This window comes from Ciconia boyciana, chromosome 1, assembly GCF_034638445.1.
Source record: "Ciconia boyciana chromosome 1, ASM3463844v1, whole genome shotgun sequence".
In the NCBI taxonomy this organism is placed as follows: domain Eukaryota; kingdom Metazoa; phylum Chordata; class Aves; order Ciconiiformes; family Ciconiidae; genus Ciconia; species Ciconia boyciana.
Genome location: NC_132934.1, coordinates 11,654,700 through 11,673,725, shown reverse-complemented (window position 1 = coordinate 11,673,725; position 19,026 = coordinate 11,654,700). Strand labels below are relative to the sequence as shown.

The 19,026-nt window shown below is 38.6% G+C and overlaps 1 protein-coding gene across 6 annotated transcripts in view; it reads right to left on the bottom strand.

Annotated features, from left to right (window-relative positions):
- The window catches only part of CACNA2D1 (calcium voltage-gated channel auxiliary subunit alpha2delta 1), a 440,093-nt gene that overhangs the window by 223,520 nt on the left and 197,547 nt on the right, over nucleotides 1-19,026 (bottom strand). For all 6 annotated transcript variants that reach the window (XM_072858469.1, XM_072858441.1, XM_072858480.1 and 3 more), the window contains exon 4: nucleotides 15,473-15,532. In XM_072858469.1, coding sequence (XP_072714570.1) covers nucleotides 15,473-15,532 — 60 coding nt within the window. The remainder of the gene's footprint in view (nucleotides 1-15,472; nucleotides 15,533-19,026) is intronic.

The window sequence follows — 19,026 nt, the reverse complement described above, 5'->3', positions numbered from 1 at the left end:
CGGTGAGGGCACGGCCTGTGCTGGGTCACCTCCAGCTCCGGACCTCACTGCTGCCTGACTTAGCTACTGACTGCATGTGCGCGTTCTCCTGCCTTCCCAGCTTTTTCTAACCCTGCTGTAGCCACTTTCTAAAATTATTTTCTGAGCCTAACCCAAATTTTCAGTAAATAATGGTAGTTGTCTTTGCTTACTATCATTTCACCCAAAGTTCAGCCATCACTCATATCATATCTTCTGACATAACAGAAGATTAGTATTAGGTAATGGGAATTTTGCAGATGAACTAGAATAAAAATGTTTAAAATACTTAAAATAACCATTTTCTGCCTTAAAGAACTGAAGTAAACCAGCATCACCACCTTGATACTTCATTTGCTCTCTACCATTTTATTTTACTTACAAAACTGACAATGTTATTTTGTAAACTCAGATCACCCAGTTAAGTCCATGGCAGCTTTAATCTGACTCCAGCTGCATCCTCTTAATGAAGAACAGAAGCTGTCGGTTGTTTGTTTGCTTGTTTGTTTGTTTTTCTGTTTTGTACTTCTTTTCCTTTCTTTTTTTTTTTTTTTTTTTTTTTAATTGGAAAGAGATTTTGGAATATCTGTCCCAGCATTTTTCCCCAGACTGATTTCCATACTTTAAAAAAAAAAAAGAAAAAAGCCACCCACATCGCCTGCTTCCACTCACTGCTGGATAATAGACTTTTAAAAATGAGTTGTAATAACATCAGATATTATTTCCCATTTATTTAAATGTAGTCATTTCTACCAAAAATGCCCCCATACCCTCAGAGCCAGACTAAGCACAGGCAAAGCTGCCAGCTGTACATTTTACTGCATTGGGCAGTAAAATGTAGATTGCAAGGGCAGTAAAACGTAGCCAAAGCCTGCTTGGACTATACCACAACCTTGGAAAGCCAGACTGGCAGCTGCTGGCTGTCAGCAGGATGGAGAGAACAGCAATGTCTCCTTGGAAGAACGCGCTCTTCCTTAAAACCTGTTTTAGCCCAAGCCTGAATACATGCTCCCAGCAGCATGAGCCGCAAGCCTGGATCTCGGTGACCACTTCTGATTCAATGTTCCAGTTTTGCCTGTTTCTTCTGACTCTCCCTAATCCTGCCCAGGGGCAGCAGTCAGAACAGTCCTGGGTTTTAACAGCTCGGAGGAGGAATCAGCTAGTTCTGAATTTGCACACCTTCCTAGTTCAGAAATTGCACACACTTTCAAAAATACTTTAAATCTAATATATATAACTCTTATTCTAGGCAGAGAATTATTGAAGTTCACAGCATTTTAGCACTCCCACCAGAATCCATGGTAACACATATAGGCTTGGGCCCTACACTTTGTATAATTCACTTTAAAATTCTTGTACTGTTCAGCACTTCTTTGAAATTCGTCTCTTTTTGAAAATTCAGGGTGGACAGATGGACAAATAACAGAAGGTGTGAGGAAAGAGCCAATGCAAGAAATTTTAAACAAGAGAAATAGCTATCTATTGTGAAATTAAGACAGGTATTTGATGATGAAGACAGGCAGTCAGAAAGGCTCCTGCATACCTAACCAAAAAAGGTTACTGAAAAAAAAGAGCTTAACACTGGAAGAACCTAATGAAGAAAAGAGCATGAAGTAAATTGGAAAGAATATATTAAATAGATTTGATTTCAAAGAAATGCATCATTTTTTCTCAACATTTATCCTGTGATGCTTGAGGACTATTTCAGCTCAGCTCTCAACAGCACCATCACCCAGTATTACAGAAGCGTGAACTGAGATTTCAGAAAACCAAAGGCGAAGGAACTACAAGTGTCTAAGAAGGGATAACAGAAGGTGGGAACCTTAGGCTGAAGAGGAAAGAAGAAGGGATGCTGCAAAAAAGGGTGAAGTGCCTTGCCAAGGATGATGCCATGTTTGCATCCAGAAAAGACATAGAGGTGAAAACTGGGGAGAAAGGCAGAAGGCAATTGCAGCAAAGCAGTCATTCCCAAGCCTTTCCCATCAATGACCTCCTTGACAACAGTCCAAACTTCCTGGGCCTCTTTCCCCTCCCTTCCCTGCCCCCTTCTCCTTTTCACACAGTTCAGGGTACAAACTTTGCTATCCGCTTTGCCAAAGACTGGTTTGGTTTGGTTTGGTTTACTTTAGGAAGTTTACTGAATACGATGGGCCGATAACTCTCACAGCTCCAGAAAACGATATGAGCAGAAACCATCCTAACTTAGCTACTCTTTGCCTGGGAAAGTCCTCCAAAACGATTTCAGCAGGTCTTGTACTGCAAATACCTCTAAACGCTTATGTTGTGATCTAAGACACTTTATCAGCATTATGCTAAAGCCCACTATTCTGATGAGACCAGCACAGTCCGTATGCTATTTGGACACAAAGAATAGAAAATAACAGCCATAGGCATACCACGGATACCAGCGCAGAGTAAGCATCAGCCAGTTGTGCAAACTGAGCCCAAGGGCCAGGACTCCTTTCCCGCCGTGCTCCACAAAGACGATGTTCATACCGAACTCGCTGAAACTACCTATTATGTTTTCTCTGCTTGTATGTTCATTTCTGCTCAAATATACCTGGTCTTTAAAACATGACAGAGGTGACATTTCAAAAGCACAGCCACATACCAGTTTAACTGCTTGTGTTCTCAAAGTACCTGAGCCACTAGCTTTAGTCCCTTGCAGACCTGCAAAACAGAGATTCACCTAACAGTGTGCACCTGTTTACAGACATAAATACACACAATTTGATGATCTTTTTGTGTATATATACATGTAGATACATATATAAATACATGTACAAGTATAAACACAGAGAAAAATTTATGCAATTGATATATGCATATACATACCTCCCACCTATTTAAGTAGGACTAGTTTAAGCTTATACCTTGTCTGATTCTTAAAATATCACCTTAACCTTGCTTATGAACACTTGAGAAATAGGAAGAAGCATATCTAATATCTCAGAAATGTGTAAGCTTTAACTCTTGTTATCTTGAAGCAATCAAGAAAATAATTTGATCTGTTTCTTATTAAAGCCTTTAAAACTCTTGCAAATATAGTACTGCAGAGCTCTCACGCACAGATATTCATTTGCATTTCTTTTAATATTTCCTTATCAATATATAGATGACATGAGGAGGTGAATGAACTGATTTAAGTGCATCCTATTCCTGACAAACATACCCCAAGTTCGATTAGATGTATGGATTTGTACTGCTCTACTCTTACTAGTACATGTAACCAGTTCAGTGAACTATTCTTGTGTCAGCAAAACCTATGAATCTGCAAAGGAAATCCAGTCTTGCTGTCCATGTCATAGTTCTTGTTCATAAAAGCAGTATTCATAATTCATAATCATAGCATAATTCATAATATCATTATTCTTTTCATAAAAATAGTGGGATATTTGCCCTACTGCTGTTGGGCAGCATTGGACATTGTAGAATGTCCAAGAAACTCATTAAACTGATGGATTTTTCCTTCAACATTCCCTCCTCCAATTTTCAAGCTAAATTTATCCATAACTGCTATATATTGCTCTAAAGAAAATTTGTTTTCTCTTGAACAGCATTTCCTCTTGGTGTTCATTCTTCACACAGGCTGTTTACTGATCTGTAACCATGGTACTTTTTAGGATAAGAGCATGCTTTATTCTCCATGGAGAGTACGATGTCTGTGTTTCAAAAAAAACCACAGATCAGTCGTGAACACAGACTGCTGTTCATCCTTATTGTGCTTTTTACAGCTGCCCCCAGACACCTAAGCAATGTCCAGACACGTTCTGTGGCATAGCGTGCAGCAGGAACCATTCTCAACTGACTGTGCAGGCAAGCCTATACGAGGTTATACCCTGTCTCACTTTCTGCATGCCTCCAATGTTACCTCAACAGGTTTTATACCCTCAAATACTCTTACATGCCTTGATATAACTGATGTAGTACCTGAAGCATGCGAACTCCCTAGTTTCATACCTTGAAAATATTCTTTTCTAAGCTGCACCACTTTCTTCACATCATTTCAGAAATTCTGAGCATAAAAGTATGCAAACAGGCACACACATATGACTTAGAGCCTCCTAGATATCGCCAAGAAAAGTCACAAGACCAAGTTTAGTTTGAACACTGACAACCTATGCCACAATAAAACAGGTCCACAGATTTGTTTTATTCAACAGTATAGATTTATAGATGTAAGCTTTAGAAATGTAGTCAAATTCCAATCTTTAATTTATTTCTTAGAGAAATGCCTCGGGGAGGCAGAATTAAGACTCCATCCCCTTCTGTGCATGAAATATGCATTAACAAGAATGTGTTAAGCACAGGAAAACATACAGATTCGAGATTGCTTCTGCTACCGTAGGGTCACTTCACCTACAGAAACCTTTCCTAGTAGTCAGGCCGGCATTGCTGGCTCTCTGCCTTTTGCTCCCTACCCTATGCTTCGCAGGAGTTAAAAAGTGCCAAATCAGCGATGGCTTTAGGCAAGTCCCAGGCTCTACTCAAAAACTATCTGTGATCCTCATTTCCTGCATTATCCACCAGTTTTCCTTTTTACCACTCATACATTTAAACAGCAACTCTCCACTTTGAATGCAGAATCTCAAAACATGACTTAAATTACCTGAAACGCTTATGTTAATATCAGCAAATCTTTACAGATGATATGTTTCATAAATGTCTTACCCAAAGAAGACTGTACGTAAGAGTGTTGCTTTGTAGTGTCACACGTAAACTGTGCCAGGGCTAACTGTGTTTTCCCCAATACCAAACTTTATGAATGGTATCCAGTTGAAGGAAAGCTTTGAGGCAGAATTGCATGGGGGGGGAAGAGAGACACCAAGAGAGAGACTGGAAGTGTTTGGAATTAAATCTCCTATATCCTGTGCTCCCCTATAATAAGGAAAAGAATCTCTTTCCAAGTCAGCTGTCAGCAGAAGAAATGGCAACAACCATCACCTGGGATTAACAAATGTATTGATAATATTTTTTAAAAAGACTTCAGTCTTAATCCAGCCTGTGTTTTTTTCTGCAGGTATCCCTCACCAAAAGGAAAAAACCCACCTTTTGCCACAGTAACACAACCCTAGCACAAAATACCTGCATATACTAGTAAAATAAAACTAAAATGTTCTATCTGAAAGGTGGGGAAGTGCTATGGCAAGATTGCATACTTCCTCAATGAGTATTTTAGAATACTTTAAGTCTAGAAGTCATTTAAACTACTATACCCATAGCAAATTAGATGAAGTTAAACTGGCCTATATAGAATCATTCAGTCTGGTAGCAAACTTTTGCTGGAAGTCTTCCTTCACTTTTTAGGTGGAAAAAAATCACACACAAAGCATAAAAAATTTTATCAGGAGAAAAAATCAGAATTTTGTGCAAGCACAGAAAAATATCAATAGAGCCAAGCTCCTTAGTTTTACTGTTCCCATGTGTATCTCTTAAGAAATGCAAAACTGAAGTTCTTCTCTTGAGAAGTGGTAATGCCCAAAGGACTAAGAAGAGAATCCTATCTGAATTAATTATTCTTCAGGGATTATTCATCCATTTTTAAAAGCAAAGGTCTGTTCTGGATTAGTCATATTTATATTTATTCTTCATATTTTCAAGACAGCTACAATACACAGTGCTTCAGTGCAGTATAATTTGGGACTACCAAATGGGAAAATGAAAATAGAATGATAGTGTTTTCCATAAACACATAAATTACATGCAGTCATAGAGTTGGCCTAGAGCTCTCAAGACTTGCTAAATCCTAATGTCCTTCCAATGAGACCTGGAGTTGTTTGTGTATTTATTTATACAGTTCCGATTTGCTCATAGCTGATAGCAAAAATGAACTGGAGAAAAGTAAAACAAATGCTTAAGAGCCCACATTTCTGGTCAAATCAGGTAGAATTTTTTAGTGTTTCTTTGCATGATGTAGAAAAATGTTAGCAGACTGCTAATTTTGAAGAGTCTCTCTGCTCTGTGTTATGCACATCTCTTGCTTTGTGGCACGCCTACAGAAATATCTGCCACTACTTGAATCACACATCATCATTTTCAGGACATAAAAGAGCCACAGTTTCACCTTTTGTTTAAATTCTAATGAGAATTACACTATACTCAGGGGATGGAAGGATAAGAATTCCCCAATCCCTTGAGCAAAATGCAGCTCTTAATAATAGCATTGTCTAGTAATCCCAGAGCATTTTAAAGTCTATGCAGAATGAAACTCCTATTAAAATTTCTATTGTATTTCAACTGCAAAATAGGACAAACATCAAACATTTTCTGTTTTCAACTACTGCACAAGCTACTCTTCTTGGAACATTGCTTCTTGGTGGTATAAATACATAATGTTTGGAAAATGCCATATTTTTTAATTTTCTTAAGCCATTAGGCTTCATCTCTTTTTTTTTTTTTTTTTTTTTTTTTTTTTTTGGCATGGTAGTTCATGACATCTCCGAGGCCTACAAACTTTTAATTATGTAAACCTTCCAACTTCCATGTTAACTCCTTTTTCTCTTTCTAAAGATGATGAGTTGTGACAAAGACAAGTTGAATTTTCATCTAGTATCTTAGAGGAATCCTGTGGCAAAAGAACAAGGTACCATATCAAGGCCTGCATGACTCCTGTGCTTTTGTCATTTGAAAAAACAGAAGGAAATGGAGTGAAGAAAAACACAAATATCTCTACCTCCAAAAATCCAACACACTTATCTCAGAATTTCAGAAAGGCTCTATTTTTAATATGAAATAATAGGTGCAGTACTAAGCCTGTTATCCAGGTATTACCAGTATTTGCCCCTTTTGACAGGAAACATTTAAAAAATATTTTGGGTCTAATTTGCTTTTAAAAACAAACCTCTAAGGTTTGCTATTATGAATGGCATTCCTTCTCTGAAGTAAGAATCAAAACTTTGTAATATTTTCTGAATTCCTCAATCTTTTAGAAGTCTGCCTCCATTATGAAAAACTATATTTGAATGTTACTGTCTTACTCCATTGATTAACTTTTTGTGCATATTCAATCAGGTTTTTTTCTTTTAATTAAAAAAAAAATACCTTCTGTCCTCCTATTAGTATTTCAAAACCAGCAGAATTAAGTATATTAATACTCCTTTTTCCAAAACATTGGTGCATTTCCTAAATTCAATGTAAAAAAGGGTCAGGATAACATGAATGTGATGGGCAACTGGGGAAATGAGTTTGCCTAGAAGATGATGGAAACAGAGGAAACTAGTTAGATCCTAGTTATACTGGCAAGAATGAATCAAGGAGAAAGATACTGTTAGTTTTGAACTGAAAATATTTGGTAAAGAAGTTTACAGACAAAATAAACAGCATCCCTGAAGTCAATTTCTAATTGATTTTACTGATTCCCCAAAGGTAGTAAAGCAATGCTAAGAATTACCTATCACAGATTTACATTAGCAACTGAATTTGAAGGTGAAAGGTAAAATCAAAAAACTAGTTAGCTTCATCTGTGTTACAAATTCAATGAACTCTTAGAAAATATGCACAACGGCAGCCTGCAGAAAGCTTTTCTTAACATATCGTACTTCTCTACTGTAAACTAAAGAACCTACGGGGTGTTAATAAATTAAGTACAATAGTACATCTTGCTTTCAATAAGATGTTTGTTGAGAAAGCACATTAAAGACTCATTCAAAACGAAGGCGATAATGCATATGTATGGTGTCTTAATAATGAGAAATCACACCTTTCTTTCTTTTTTTCTTTCCCAGCTCCTTCCCTCCACCTCTTTTTCAGAAGCTGCACATTTTTTAAATGAGTTGCCTGGTCAATAAGTAAAAAGAGTATTAGATGTCTTTTAACATATTTGATTTTTTAGATAAAATGGAATGCTTGAAAGATTCAACAATGATTGAAGGTGTTTCTTCACTTTACTCTAAAAGCTTTTTTGGCAGGTTCCTACCAGCAAAGCACTTCACTGCCCAGATGAGATCCTTGCATTGATTTATATTATAAAGTTACACTCCTATACTCAGTATAAGCATTTTAAGAGATGATAAATAACCAAAATCTAAAGACCAAAAGATATAGCAGAAAAACTAGCTCCTCTATAGTTACATATTTAAAATCCCTGCTTATATATAATCTTGATTCTGATTGTAAAGCTGCCGTTTGCCATCTTCTTCATCAACTTTCTAACTGGTTTAAAATTCCTAAAGTGTGAAAAAATAAATAAATCAAGGGTTACAAATGTGATTATAAATGTGTTCAAATGACTAATCACACTAATACTTATATTGGGGTCATTCTTATACAGGATCACGTTAGATCTTATATAACAGAACAAAAGCATGGAAGAACTCTCCTATGGCAACCCAGATTCTAGAGGAAGTCAATGATTTCTAGACTCAAAGACTCACCTGAGAGAGCCTAGGAAGTTATAAAAGTCCAGGCAAGCTAGCAAGAGGCACTACCCTTAAAAAGTTGTCTAATGACCTGGATTTTTTTTTGCCTTTAAGTCATATTTCTTATATCTAACCAGTGCCTCTTAGAAATCTGTAAACCAGAAGGCATCGCTGAGACTTTGTGAAAATAAGAATCCAAACATTAGGGGCAGGATGCTGGGGACGGACAAGTGGACAGTGGGATCCTGCTCCTGGTAGGGAATGGCAGACAAATTCTGCACTCATCTGGTGAAGCCTATTTCACATGTCTCCAAACAGGCTTCAGCATGGGCATGTTCACAGTGGATTTCTACATTAAGATGAATCTCTTCTTACTAATTATGGAGATCCTAGGAAATTACGGTGAGAGTGCTTCAAATGCTGTAACTGCTGTATCTCCTGTCTCATTTTGAGAAAGCACTATTGAAAAACTTGCCGAAATGCCTGTTCCTGCAATACTCACAGTGCATTTTTATGAATCAAAAAGGTATAAGTGATTTGATAATCATCAAATAAACACCAGAACAACCCCTAAACCCACACAATTTTACTTAAATTGATTCATTCTTACTTCCTTTGCACCTCACCTTCCTACCAGTCCCAGTGCACACACAGAGCTCTGTCCCCTGACTAGAAAGATGTCAGTGCAAACCATCACTGACAGAAAAAAGGTGTTTTCATTCCTTTCAGTGAGATATGACACATTTAATTTAAATTATACACAAATGAAAACTGTATGTCACAGAAGAGAAGGTGGCACACAGCCCTTCAGAGAATAAAATATTATCCCCCCTAAAACCTTGACCATCTGCCTGTCAATTTAAATCAATCATTTGGCATATTTTTTCCCAAATCGCATAGGCTTTAGAAGCGTGAGGCCTTATGCAAAATGAATCAAAATCAGTGAAAGATTTATTTCACTGGGTTTTGGATCAGAGCATTTTGTGAAGATACAGACAGCTTTGACACTTTGCTAGTGGTCAGTGTTGTTAAAACTTCCACAAAATTACAGAGTATGTATGACTTTACTGGGAAAGGATCCCACACCTACGTTGGGCCTGTGGGGACCGGTTCCCTGTACCCCAGGTCTGGAGCCCAATCTAAACAGTATCATTTCTCCCAGCCGCTCTTTGCACCCAAGAGGACTATCAGAGGTACAAGCTGGAAGAGAGCTGTATCCTCTCTCTAATGATCTGACAGCAAAAGTATTCTAGTTTGTTTTCTTTACAGACTTTTTCCCTCTTTCAAAAGACAAAGTATGTTTACTAAACTGCCTCTTTAGAACGAAGCAGTATTAAAGCTGAAAGTTTGATGTTTTGTTTGTTTGTTTTCCAGTTGAGGCTTTTAAGATGCAATGTTTTAGCATCCACAATAAATTACAGAAAATCTTCAATCTGCAAGACACGTCAGGCACAGAGAGATGCCTACTACTGCTCTGCTCTTGCAAGTCACCCCTTGGATCAGCTCTTGTGAGGCGAGGCTTGTTTTATCTGTTATCCTTTTTATCTTCCATTTCTTTGCTAAGCAACTTTTCACTAGAGTTTTATGCAGCCAGTATTTGTACTAGGAAAAAAAAAAAATCATAATTCCAAAGTAATATTTCCATGACCTTTTGTCTTTACTTTTAAGCCCAGTTGGTACATAAACACCAGCCTACACATTATCATCACAGCAAATTCTGTCTCAGAAATACCAGGACTCAGAAAATCATCATTTACACAGAAGAATATAAAATGACGCTATTGGTTAAAAGATAAGGCATATTGAAAGGATTTTTCATGTGGCATTTTAATGTGATAATTAATTCCTAAAAGTCTGAGTTTCAGTATTCACATAAATAAGTGGATGCTAATAGGCCATCCATAAAGACTCCCCTTGTTAAAATACAAACGAGATATCCCTTATGTTTATACATGTCTAAGTACAATTAATATTGCAACCCAACTGGAAACAAAATTGCTTTAGTTAACCAACCATTGCAAGGCAATCAAACGTGGTATCAAATGTAATTGCAGAAGAGCCATTTAGGGAATAACAGCAATTATTTAATACAGAATTCTCCCCTCCTTCTTCCAATTCACGTACAATTTTTTTCATGCATCTCTATGCCAGAAAACTAATTGGACCATCACAAGTGTCAAAACCCCCCTCCTTTCACTCTGCAGCATACAAGAAAATTCAAACTGGCAAGGCTGTTTCATTTAGAAATATTGGTTTGTACCTCTGATTTGTAACTGCATTAATCTAAAAACATTTAAGTAGGTTTTATTTCTCCAGCTGCACATGCAGCTAGGGAATTGGGCAATACCGATGGAGTAGGAAGCAGAGAATGGCATTTCTTTATTTGCCTGAAGCTAAGCGCTTTGGATTTGTCTTCATAAACTTCACAAATATTCTCTACAGACTCAATAGTTTTCTAACGGGTAAGTATTATTTTAGGGCTGTAGATGTAAACTGCAGTTCAGATATTTTGACTTTGTGCTTAATCAGGAAACAACATATTACAATCCCATATTAATGATTTTTTTCCTTTTTTATTCAGAAGACATTCAGTATTCTTAATTATTATTCTTAATTAATATTCCTTTGAATCATTTTGCACTTTTTAGTAAATTACTTAGTAATTGCCAAAATTATTTTGATATTTAATTATCAATGCAAAATACCAAAATCCATTATGATCTTTATTTCTGTCACTTAGCTAAAAACTAACGGTAAATATGTAAGATACATGCTCTTAACTCATTTTAGATTTTTATTTTTGCTCAAGACATTCAATATACACCTGACAAGCATTCATTTATTAACAAAAAGAATACATATAGCCCCCAGTGTCAATCTGTGTATTTAGAAAGCTATGCAAGGTGACAGAAGGATAGGAATATGAAAATACTTTAGCTAACACCAGATATTTGCTGTTCAGTAAGTTGCTGGGTCACAGCTTCCCAGGTTCAAATTAATATCAGTCTGAGATTTCTATGTTCATGGCTATTTTTGGTTTTGTAAATTTGAACATATTATTTCAGATGAAACCAAAATAAAATTTGAAAATTCTTAAACTTTGATAAAGATTCCTTTAACCACTGATGCCGGCAAGATCATGGAGCCAATCCTCCTGGAAACTATGCTAAGGCACATGGAGGACAGGGAGGTGATTTGAGACAGCCAACACGGCTTCACTAAGGGCAATTTGCACCTGGCAAATTTGGTAGCCTTCTACAACGGGGTTATAGCATTGGTGGAGAAGGGAAGAGCGACTGACACCAGCTACCTGGACTTGTGCAAAACATTTGATACTGTCCCATAAAACATCCTTGTCTGTAAAATGGAGAGACGTGGATTTGATGAGTGGACCACTCGCTGCATAAGGAATTGGCTGGATGGTTGCACTCAAAGAGTTGTGGTCAATGGCTCAATGTCCGGGTGGAGACCAGTGACGAGTGGTGTCCCTCAGGGGTCTGTATTGGGACCAGTATTATTTAACAACTTTGTCAGGGACATGGACAGTGGGATTGAGTGCACCCTCAGAAAGTTTGTGGATGACTCCAAGCTGAGTGGTGTGATTGATACTCTAGAGGGAAGGGATGCCATCCAGAGGGACCCTGACAGGCTAAAGATGTGGGCCCGTGTGAACCTCGTGAAGTTCAAGGCCAAGTGCAAGGTCCTGCATGTGGGTCAGGGCAATCCCAAATTGGATACAGGCTGGGCAATGAGTAGATTGAGACCAGCCCTGTGGAGAAGGACTTGGGGGCATTGGTGGATGAAAAACTGAATATGAGCCAGCAATGTGCGCCAGCAGTTCAGAAAGCCAATTGCATCCTGGGCTGCATCAGGTGCGGCCAGAAGGTTGAGGGAGGTGATTCTACCCCTCTGCTCAGCTCTCGTGAGACCCCACCTGCAGTAATGTGTTCAGCTCTGGGGCCCCCAGCATAAGAAAGACAGGGACCTGTTGGAGTGGGTCCAGAGGAGGGCCACAAAGATGATCAGGGGGCTGGAGCACCTCCCCTGTGAGGACAGGCTGAGAGAGTTGGGGTTGTTCAGCCTGGAGAAGGCTCCAGGGAGACCTTATAGCAGCCTTCCAGTACTTAAAGGGGGCCTACAGGAAAGATGGGGAGGGACTCTTTATCAGGGAGTGTAGGATGAGGGGTAATGGTTTTAAACTGAAAGAGGGTATATTTAGATTAGATATTAGGAAGAAATTCTTTACTGTGAGGGTGGTGAGACACTGGAACAGGTTGCCCAGAGAAGCTGTGGATGCCCCGTCCCTGGAAGTGTTCAAGGCCAGGTTGGATGGGGCTTTGAGCAACCTGCTCTAGTGGAAGGTGTCCCTGCTCATTGCAGGGGGGGTGGAACTAGATGATCTTTAAGGTCCCTTCCAACTTAAACCATTCTATGATTCTATGATTCTATGATTTATCAAAAAGCGAAAACTTGAATTTTCACTTTTGTTTTTCTTTGCTTGGTCTTCTTGAAGTAGCTGGAATATAATATACTTTAGTACTAGAAATATTGGAAGAAATTCTACTCTCAATTCAATTACAAATAGTAGGGAAAAGGGATGTTAGTAGATGTGGATTTGTGTTTCTATTAATGGTTTAGTCCCAACTTTTTTTCTAAAAGGCAAACAAATTCTGTCCTTTAGAGAATTCTGACAGCCTTTACATGAAATTATAAGCTGAAATAACAAAAATGAGGCTGTGGGACCAAATCTGGATCCTCAAAGATTTTCCCCTGTACTAGCTAATTTCAAAAGACCGTTCTGAGGATGCTGAATTTTGATTATACTGCAACATTAACGTGCAAATAAAATCTTTAAAAATCTTTAAGGCTTACATGTTTTTTTGCTGCAAACAGTGCAATAAACATTCATATTTTGAATAAGGTGTTAGAACAGGCACATTGGCAGTCTTTTGATTGACACATCCCTTGCAGCTCTGTATAGAACTCGATATTACGGCCAGCCCTCTTTGCCCTTCCTCTTTTGGATTTGTTCCACTGAAGTCAGCCCTTATACACTTCCCCAGAAGGAATGTTTGTGATATTTTCTCCTTAAAACTCCATAGGCTATTATTCAGCTGCAATCTGTCAAGGACATTGCTGATCGTGAGCTCATTAGAAGCAGAAATAGATTGTCCCAAAGAGTTTCTTTCTAGAGTGACTCATGTGCAATGCTGCTGGAAGGGCTTTCATCACCCAAACCGAAAGCCTGGACAAGAAATAAACCTCGTACAGCATGATGTAGACCATTCATAATGCTATCAGAAGTACTTTAAGAACCGTCATCCTGAGAAAGTTTTACAGTATATCTTCTATTTTCCATCATAAGCCATTAGGAGAATGAATCTTCCAGTGAAAATTAAGTTTATCAGAAAGATCTGTGTGCAAACTAATTTGAGCAGGCATTTTGTGAAAAGTAGGCCAGAAGAGAAGAAAGATTACTTCTGGCAAAAATGGAACAAATTAAATTATAAGAGGCTTAATACATTTATTTGAAATTTAATTGCATAACCTAATGTCAAGGTTATTATATGGTGCACACTGTTCTCATCCAAATTCAAAACTGAGCACAAGCTAGGTTTGCAGTTACTTGATTATAAATCCAACTGCATTTTTTTTTCTTTTCTACTGACCATAGTCTTTGCTTGAGCCACAACATTAATATAAAATCACTTTTCAAAATTACTTTGAGATCTCTCCTTGGCAATTAATTCTGATAAGACCAGAAGCCTCTCTGGTGTGACTGACTTCCACTGTAAGTAAAGGGCAAAAAGAAAACCAAAAGCTGAGATGGTGTTGTTGGTGTGATGCCAGTGTGTACAGTAAGAAGCAAAATGATTAGAAAGAGCATTTGACTGCATTCACACAGTTCTGCACTGAGTCCATCAAACCTACAGGTTTTGTTTTCTATTCAAAACAGAGACAAATTAGCAGAAAAGGTCGCTGTAGCATTCTCATTATTGCATCCCTATGGAATACGCATTCTGCATTTTACCATGTATTAGAAGCTGTGCCTGTGGAGAGAGCACACTTAAAAGCTTTCGGGCTGTGTCCAGACTCTCCTTGCACTCCTAAAAGCCAGTCACTCCTACCTGAATTATTTGGCCTGACATTAGGGTGGTGTTTTGGTTTTTTTTTTGTCTGTTTGTTTTCAGATCTCCAAGTGTCTGAGGAACACTGGGTCAGAAAGGACATCATAGAAAACCATTGTGCATTTAACTGTGTGCCACTATGATTCTAGTGGATGTGCAAACACAGTCTAGGTTTGTAGCAGCATCACATAAAAGCACCATCTTCTTTTATTTCTGAAGGAACAGGTAATGAAGGCATAATAAATGACTTCGACACTTAGCAGGAAACTGTAGCCTAAAATTAACAGGCTTATAATCTTGCAGCACAATATTAATTTTGAGCGCTGATAAAGAATTAATGTTGTACATTTTACAATCATCTCACTTGTTTTTCAGTACAGTCTGAAATGATTGAAGAAGATAGTTTAGTGTTTGACCAGGTTAGGGTCTCTTTCAGTAGTACTAGAATATTGAAGAGAAGAGATGCAGTTATTAAAGTATAGAAAAGGATGCTAAAAAAATAGTCTATGGCTCCCAATATAGACAGTCCTGTAGATAACCAAATCCTTCTGTATTAAGCTTTCTCCTGCATTTTTCCACCACACAAGCAAAAAACAACTTGTAAAAACCTTGTCTGTGATTCTGTGCTTCAGTGCTTGGAGTAGCACACTTTTCACTGGTAGTAACCATCACCCAGATGTCTTCTCTGTAATCGTTCCTTGTAAGTCAAAACAAACAGATGTCTTGTGTACACCTTGGAGCTACACCCCTGGGTCTGCGAGGATCCCTGTGAGCTTCTGAAGTTAAAAGTCCACTTTATTCTCTAGACACTCAGACTGAGACTCTGTTTACTGAATAAAATAAAATGCCCATTCATAGTCAATGACTCCTTCTGTGGTGGATATATAAACAACGTGTTCGTAAGAATATAGTTAACATTTCAAAGAGGAAAAATCTGAGAAGGTTAAAAGGAGAAAAACTGAAACTTACCCCAAACTCATCCCTCCACTGATGTGATGCTTGGTACTTCTCTGCTTCTTTAGCGAGGCGCTGAAGACCAAAGAGAGAGAGGACATACATTTTAGTCTTTACTGATTCATCACATAGCAAAGTCTTTCTGTTTTGATTTCTTCATACACATTTTCTCTATATATTTATGCTTTTTGCACTTACTTGAAAATTATGTATATTTGAGTAAAGATGCACCATCTCATTTCAAAAATGCTATTTCCTGTATTATTTGCTTTTTTAAGTACTGTAATCATGCATTAGAAAACTTAACCCTCATTCCAATGTCATTTAAGAAGTTCTAGTTAAGTTCAAAATCCATCAATATCCTTCTGAAAATACTTTCTCCTTACACACATCACCTTGCCTTATATGTATTAGTTTAATCTACCATCCAATGACAAGTATTTATTAGAATCTTAAAGCACTGCATTATGGACATTTATTTCTCCATTAAATTATTTAGCTTCAATTAGAGGAAGTACTGACATCCCCTATGATTATTAGTGACCCATAAAAACTCAGTAATTTGGACAAGCTGTAGTCTGGTCCCGTGGACTGAATACACATTAACAGTTGGAGAGTAACAGGCATGCTCCTAGAGGGCATTTTTCCCATTTAAATTAATTTGAAAGAAATCTAGTTTGTCCACTTAGCCCCACGGTAAGCAAAGCACAGCGCACAGGAATGATCAGATGATCCTCTTGCACGTCAGTCTCTTGAAGAGACACATCCATTGGGTTGGTGACATTTCCCTCCTCATACAAAAGTCTAAGTCTTTGTAAAAAAGGCGGTTGTACACACGTATGAGGAGTTTACTACAATTCTGCATATGAAAGTTGCCAAGCGTAATGCGTGTTCTCCAGCTGAGCTGCACACAGCATCCCCAGCGCCGGCAGCCCTGGAGGCAAGCACCCATCCCGAAAGCAAACAAGCTCACTCTGAAGAAGCAGCTACCTGATGTGAACGTAGTTCATGTGGACTTAGCCATGTCTTAATTGTTGACTGACTTACTTTGAGAACTAAATTATTGTACAGCCCCATAAAAATGTTAGCAGCTGTTTCTGGGGAGTTATGGTCCCTTTCTAAGAGAAATAGCCTGGCTATATCCACCAGATAACTAGGGATGAACACGCTTTACTGTGTAACAATATGTGCACAGCAAGCCTCATGATCGTTTTAATATTCAGACCAATTCCTACACAAAATGAACTGGTGGTCTAAGTCACGTTTTCAGTTGAGTCAACTGTCAGTTCTTGCTAACAACCAAGAGGAATATGACCAGAAAGTTCACGTAAGCTGGAATCACAGAGATGCTGCTGTCAGAATCTCACCTCAGCCCGTCTGATAGCAAGCGCTATGTTATCTGATCCCATGCGGGCAGTCCCTCTCCCCGCTCTAACAACTATCAGGATGATAAATTTCACAAAGCAAAGCTTAGGATCTTTTCCTTTCTTTTACATTTGCAATCATCCTATATAAACAAAAAACCCCCAACAAATCTATGTGCTCTGCTGCCAGAAAATAAGTGTCCCCACTCACTCGTATGATTGTCAATTCAAATGGTTCTTAGCTAATAGAAAGCTACTAGCAGCTTACAGGCATTGCCACTGGAGGTACACTCCAGAGTAGCCAAGTACCACATTTACAAAAGAAAAACTACGATATAATTTGATGCATTAGACTGGGAAAAAGCACAGTACAACTCTCCCTTGATAGCACCAGCCAAACACCTCAGATACCTGCAATATTTTCAGTTTTCTGGTAATATACTAGACCAATTTTGTCCATCTAATTTCTTCACTCACTATAGCCAGTTCTGCATCTCAATTTGGCCTATCCTCTGATGAGTTCAAGCTGATTAAGTCATGTTTCACCAGATTGTAGCAAAGTGAGATATGACACCTACTACATGTGTAAAAAGCTGCAGTTAACACTGCCCTCAGATCTCCCTCACAGTCTGCTTCGTTACCTTAAGGCACCCAGTGAACCGCACTTGTTTTCTACGACAGACAGTAGAACCCGAACGCACAAACTGAAAAATGGATTATGAAGAGACATATATAACAAGCATTAACATTACTATGAATTTCGCATGGAGAGAACTGCAGCCACACTTAAAATCCCTCACCTTCATGAAAAGTTGGTAAATTCTTCAGCTAATCTGTACTATAAAGCAAAAATGCTCAAAGCAAATTTAAAAAGTAAAAGGTTTTGTTTGGTTGGTTGGTTGGGTTTTTTTGGGGATGGTTGTTCTCAAATGGAGAAAAAAAGAATATTCCCTATCAAATTCTTCCCCTTGAAAAATTTTTCAGTCAGGTTTAAGTTAGAACCTGTCCTGGTTTCAGCTGAGATAGAGTTAATTTTCTTTATAGTAGCTGGTATGGGGCTGTGTTTTGGATTTGTGCTGAAAACAGTGTGGATAATACAGAGATGTTTGAGTTGTTGCTGCACTGGTCAAGGACTTTTCAGCTTCCCATGCTCTGCCAGGTGCAGAAGAAGCTGAGAGGGGACACAGCTGGGACAGCTGACCCCAACTGGCCAAAGGGCTATTCCATACCATATGGCATCATGCTCAGTATAAAAGCTAGGGAAGAAGAAGGAAGGGGGGGACATTCGGAGTGATGGCGTTTGTCTTCCCAAGTCACCGTTACATGTGATGGAGCCCTGCTTTCCTGGAGATGGCTGAACACCTGCCTGCCCATGGGAAGGAGTGAATGAATTCCTTGGTTTGCTTTGCTTGCGTGCGCGGCTTTTGCTTTACCTATTAAACTGTCTTTATCTCAACCCTCGAGTTTTCTTACTTTTGCTCTTCCGATTCTCTCCCCCATCCCACCGGGGGGGAGTGAGCGAGCAGCTGTGTGGTGCTTAGCTGCCGGCTGGGGCTAAACCACGACAGAACCCACCCTAACTGTCTAAACAACCTGCTAAATAACACTACGCACAATTTCAACAGATCTTTATATCTTAGAATAGCTTCCAAAATGAGAAGTTGTCCTTTGAGGTATGTGTACAGAGCATAAGGTTAAAGGTTGTGAAAGGCAGTCAAGCTCATGTGAAAGCACAAGCAACCAGTTACAGTGATGAACAGTGAGACAATGGCTGTGTTCCTTCACTCAACCAAACCAACCCCCACGCGTGACCATGAGCCAGGCCTCCGATTACCCAGCTCATCTCCAGCAGAAGACTTCATCAATGGTTATGTGCAGGCTATCATAAGGACACATATCATGCAAGGACCTCATTTTCAAGAAGCAAGTGTTTTTTCAAAAGATATGGTTTGGCTGATAGGAAGTCTGTGCATGCAAAACCCAGAATCATTCTCTCCTGTGTAATACCTTTGCTATTTTTAGGAAAGATAAGGGAAGATTATTCAAAATAAATTACATAAAAATTAAAACGTATTTTGTGAAGCTAAGGTGTTCTGAGAAGTTCCTCATTTCTGTGCAAGGAGAAATGCTACTGCTACAGCAACACGGAGACATTCCATGACTGACACATCTAACGACTGAGACATTCCCCCTTTCACAACCAGT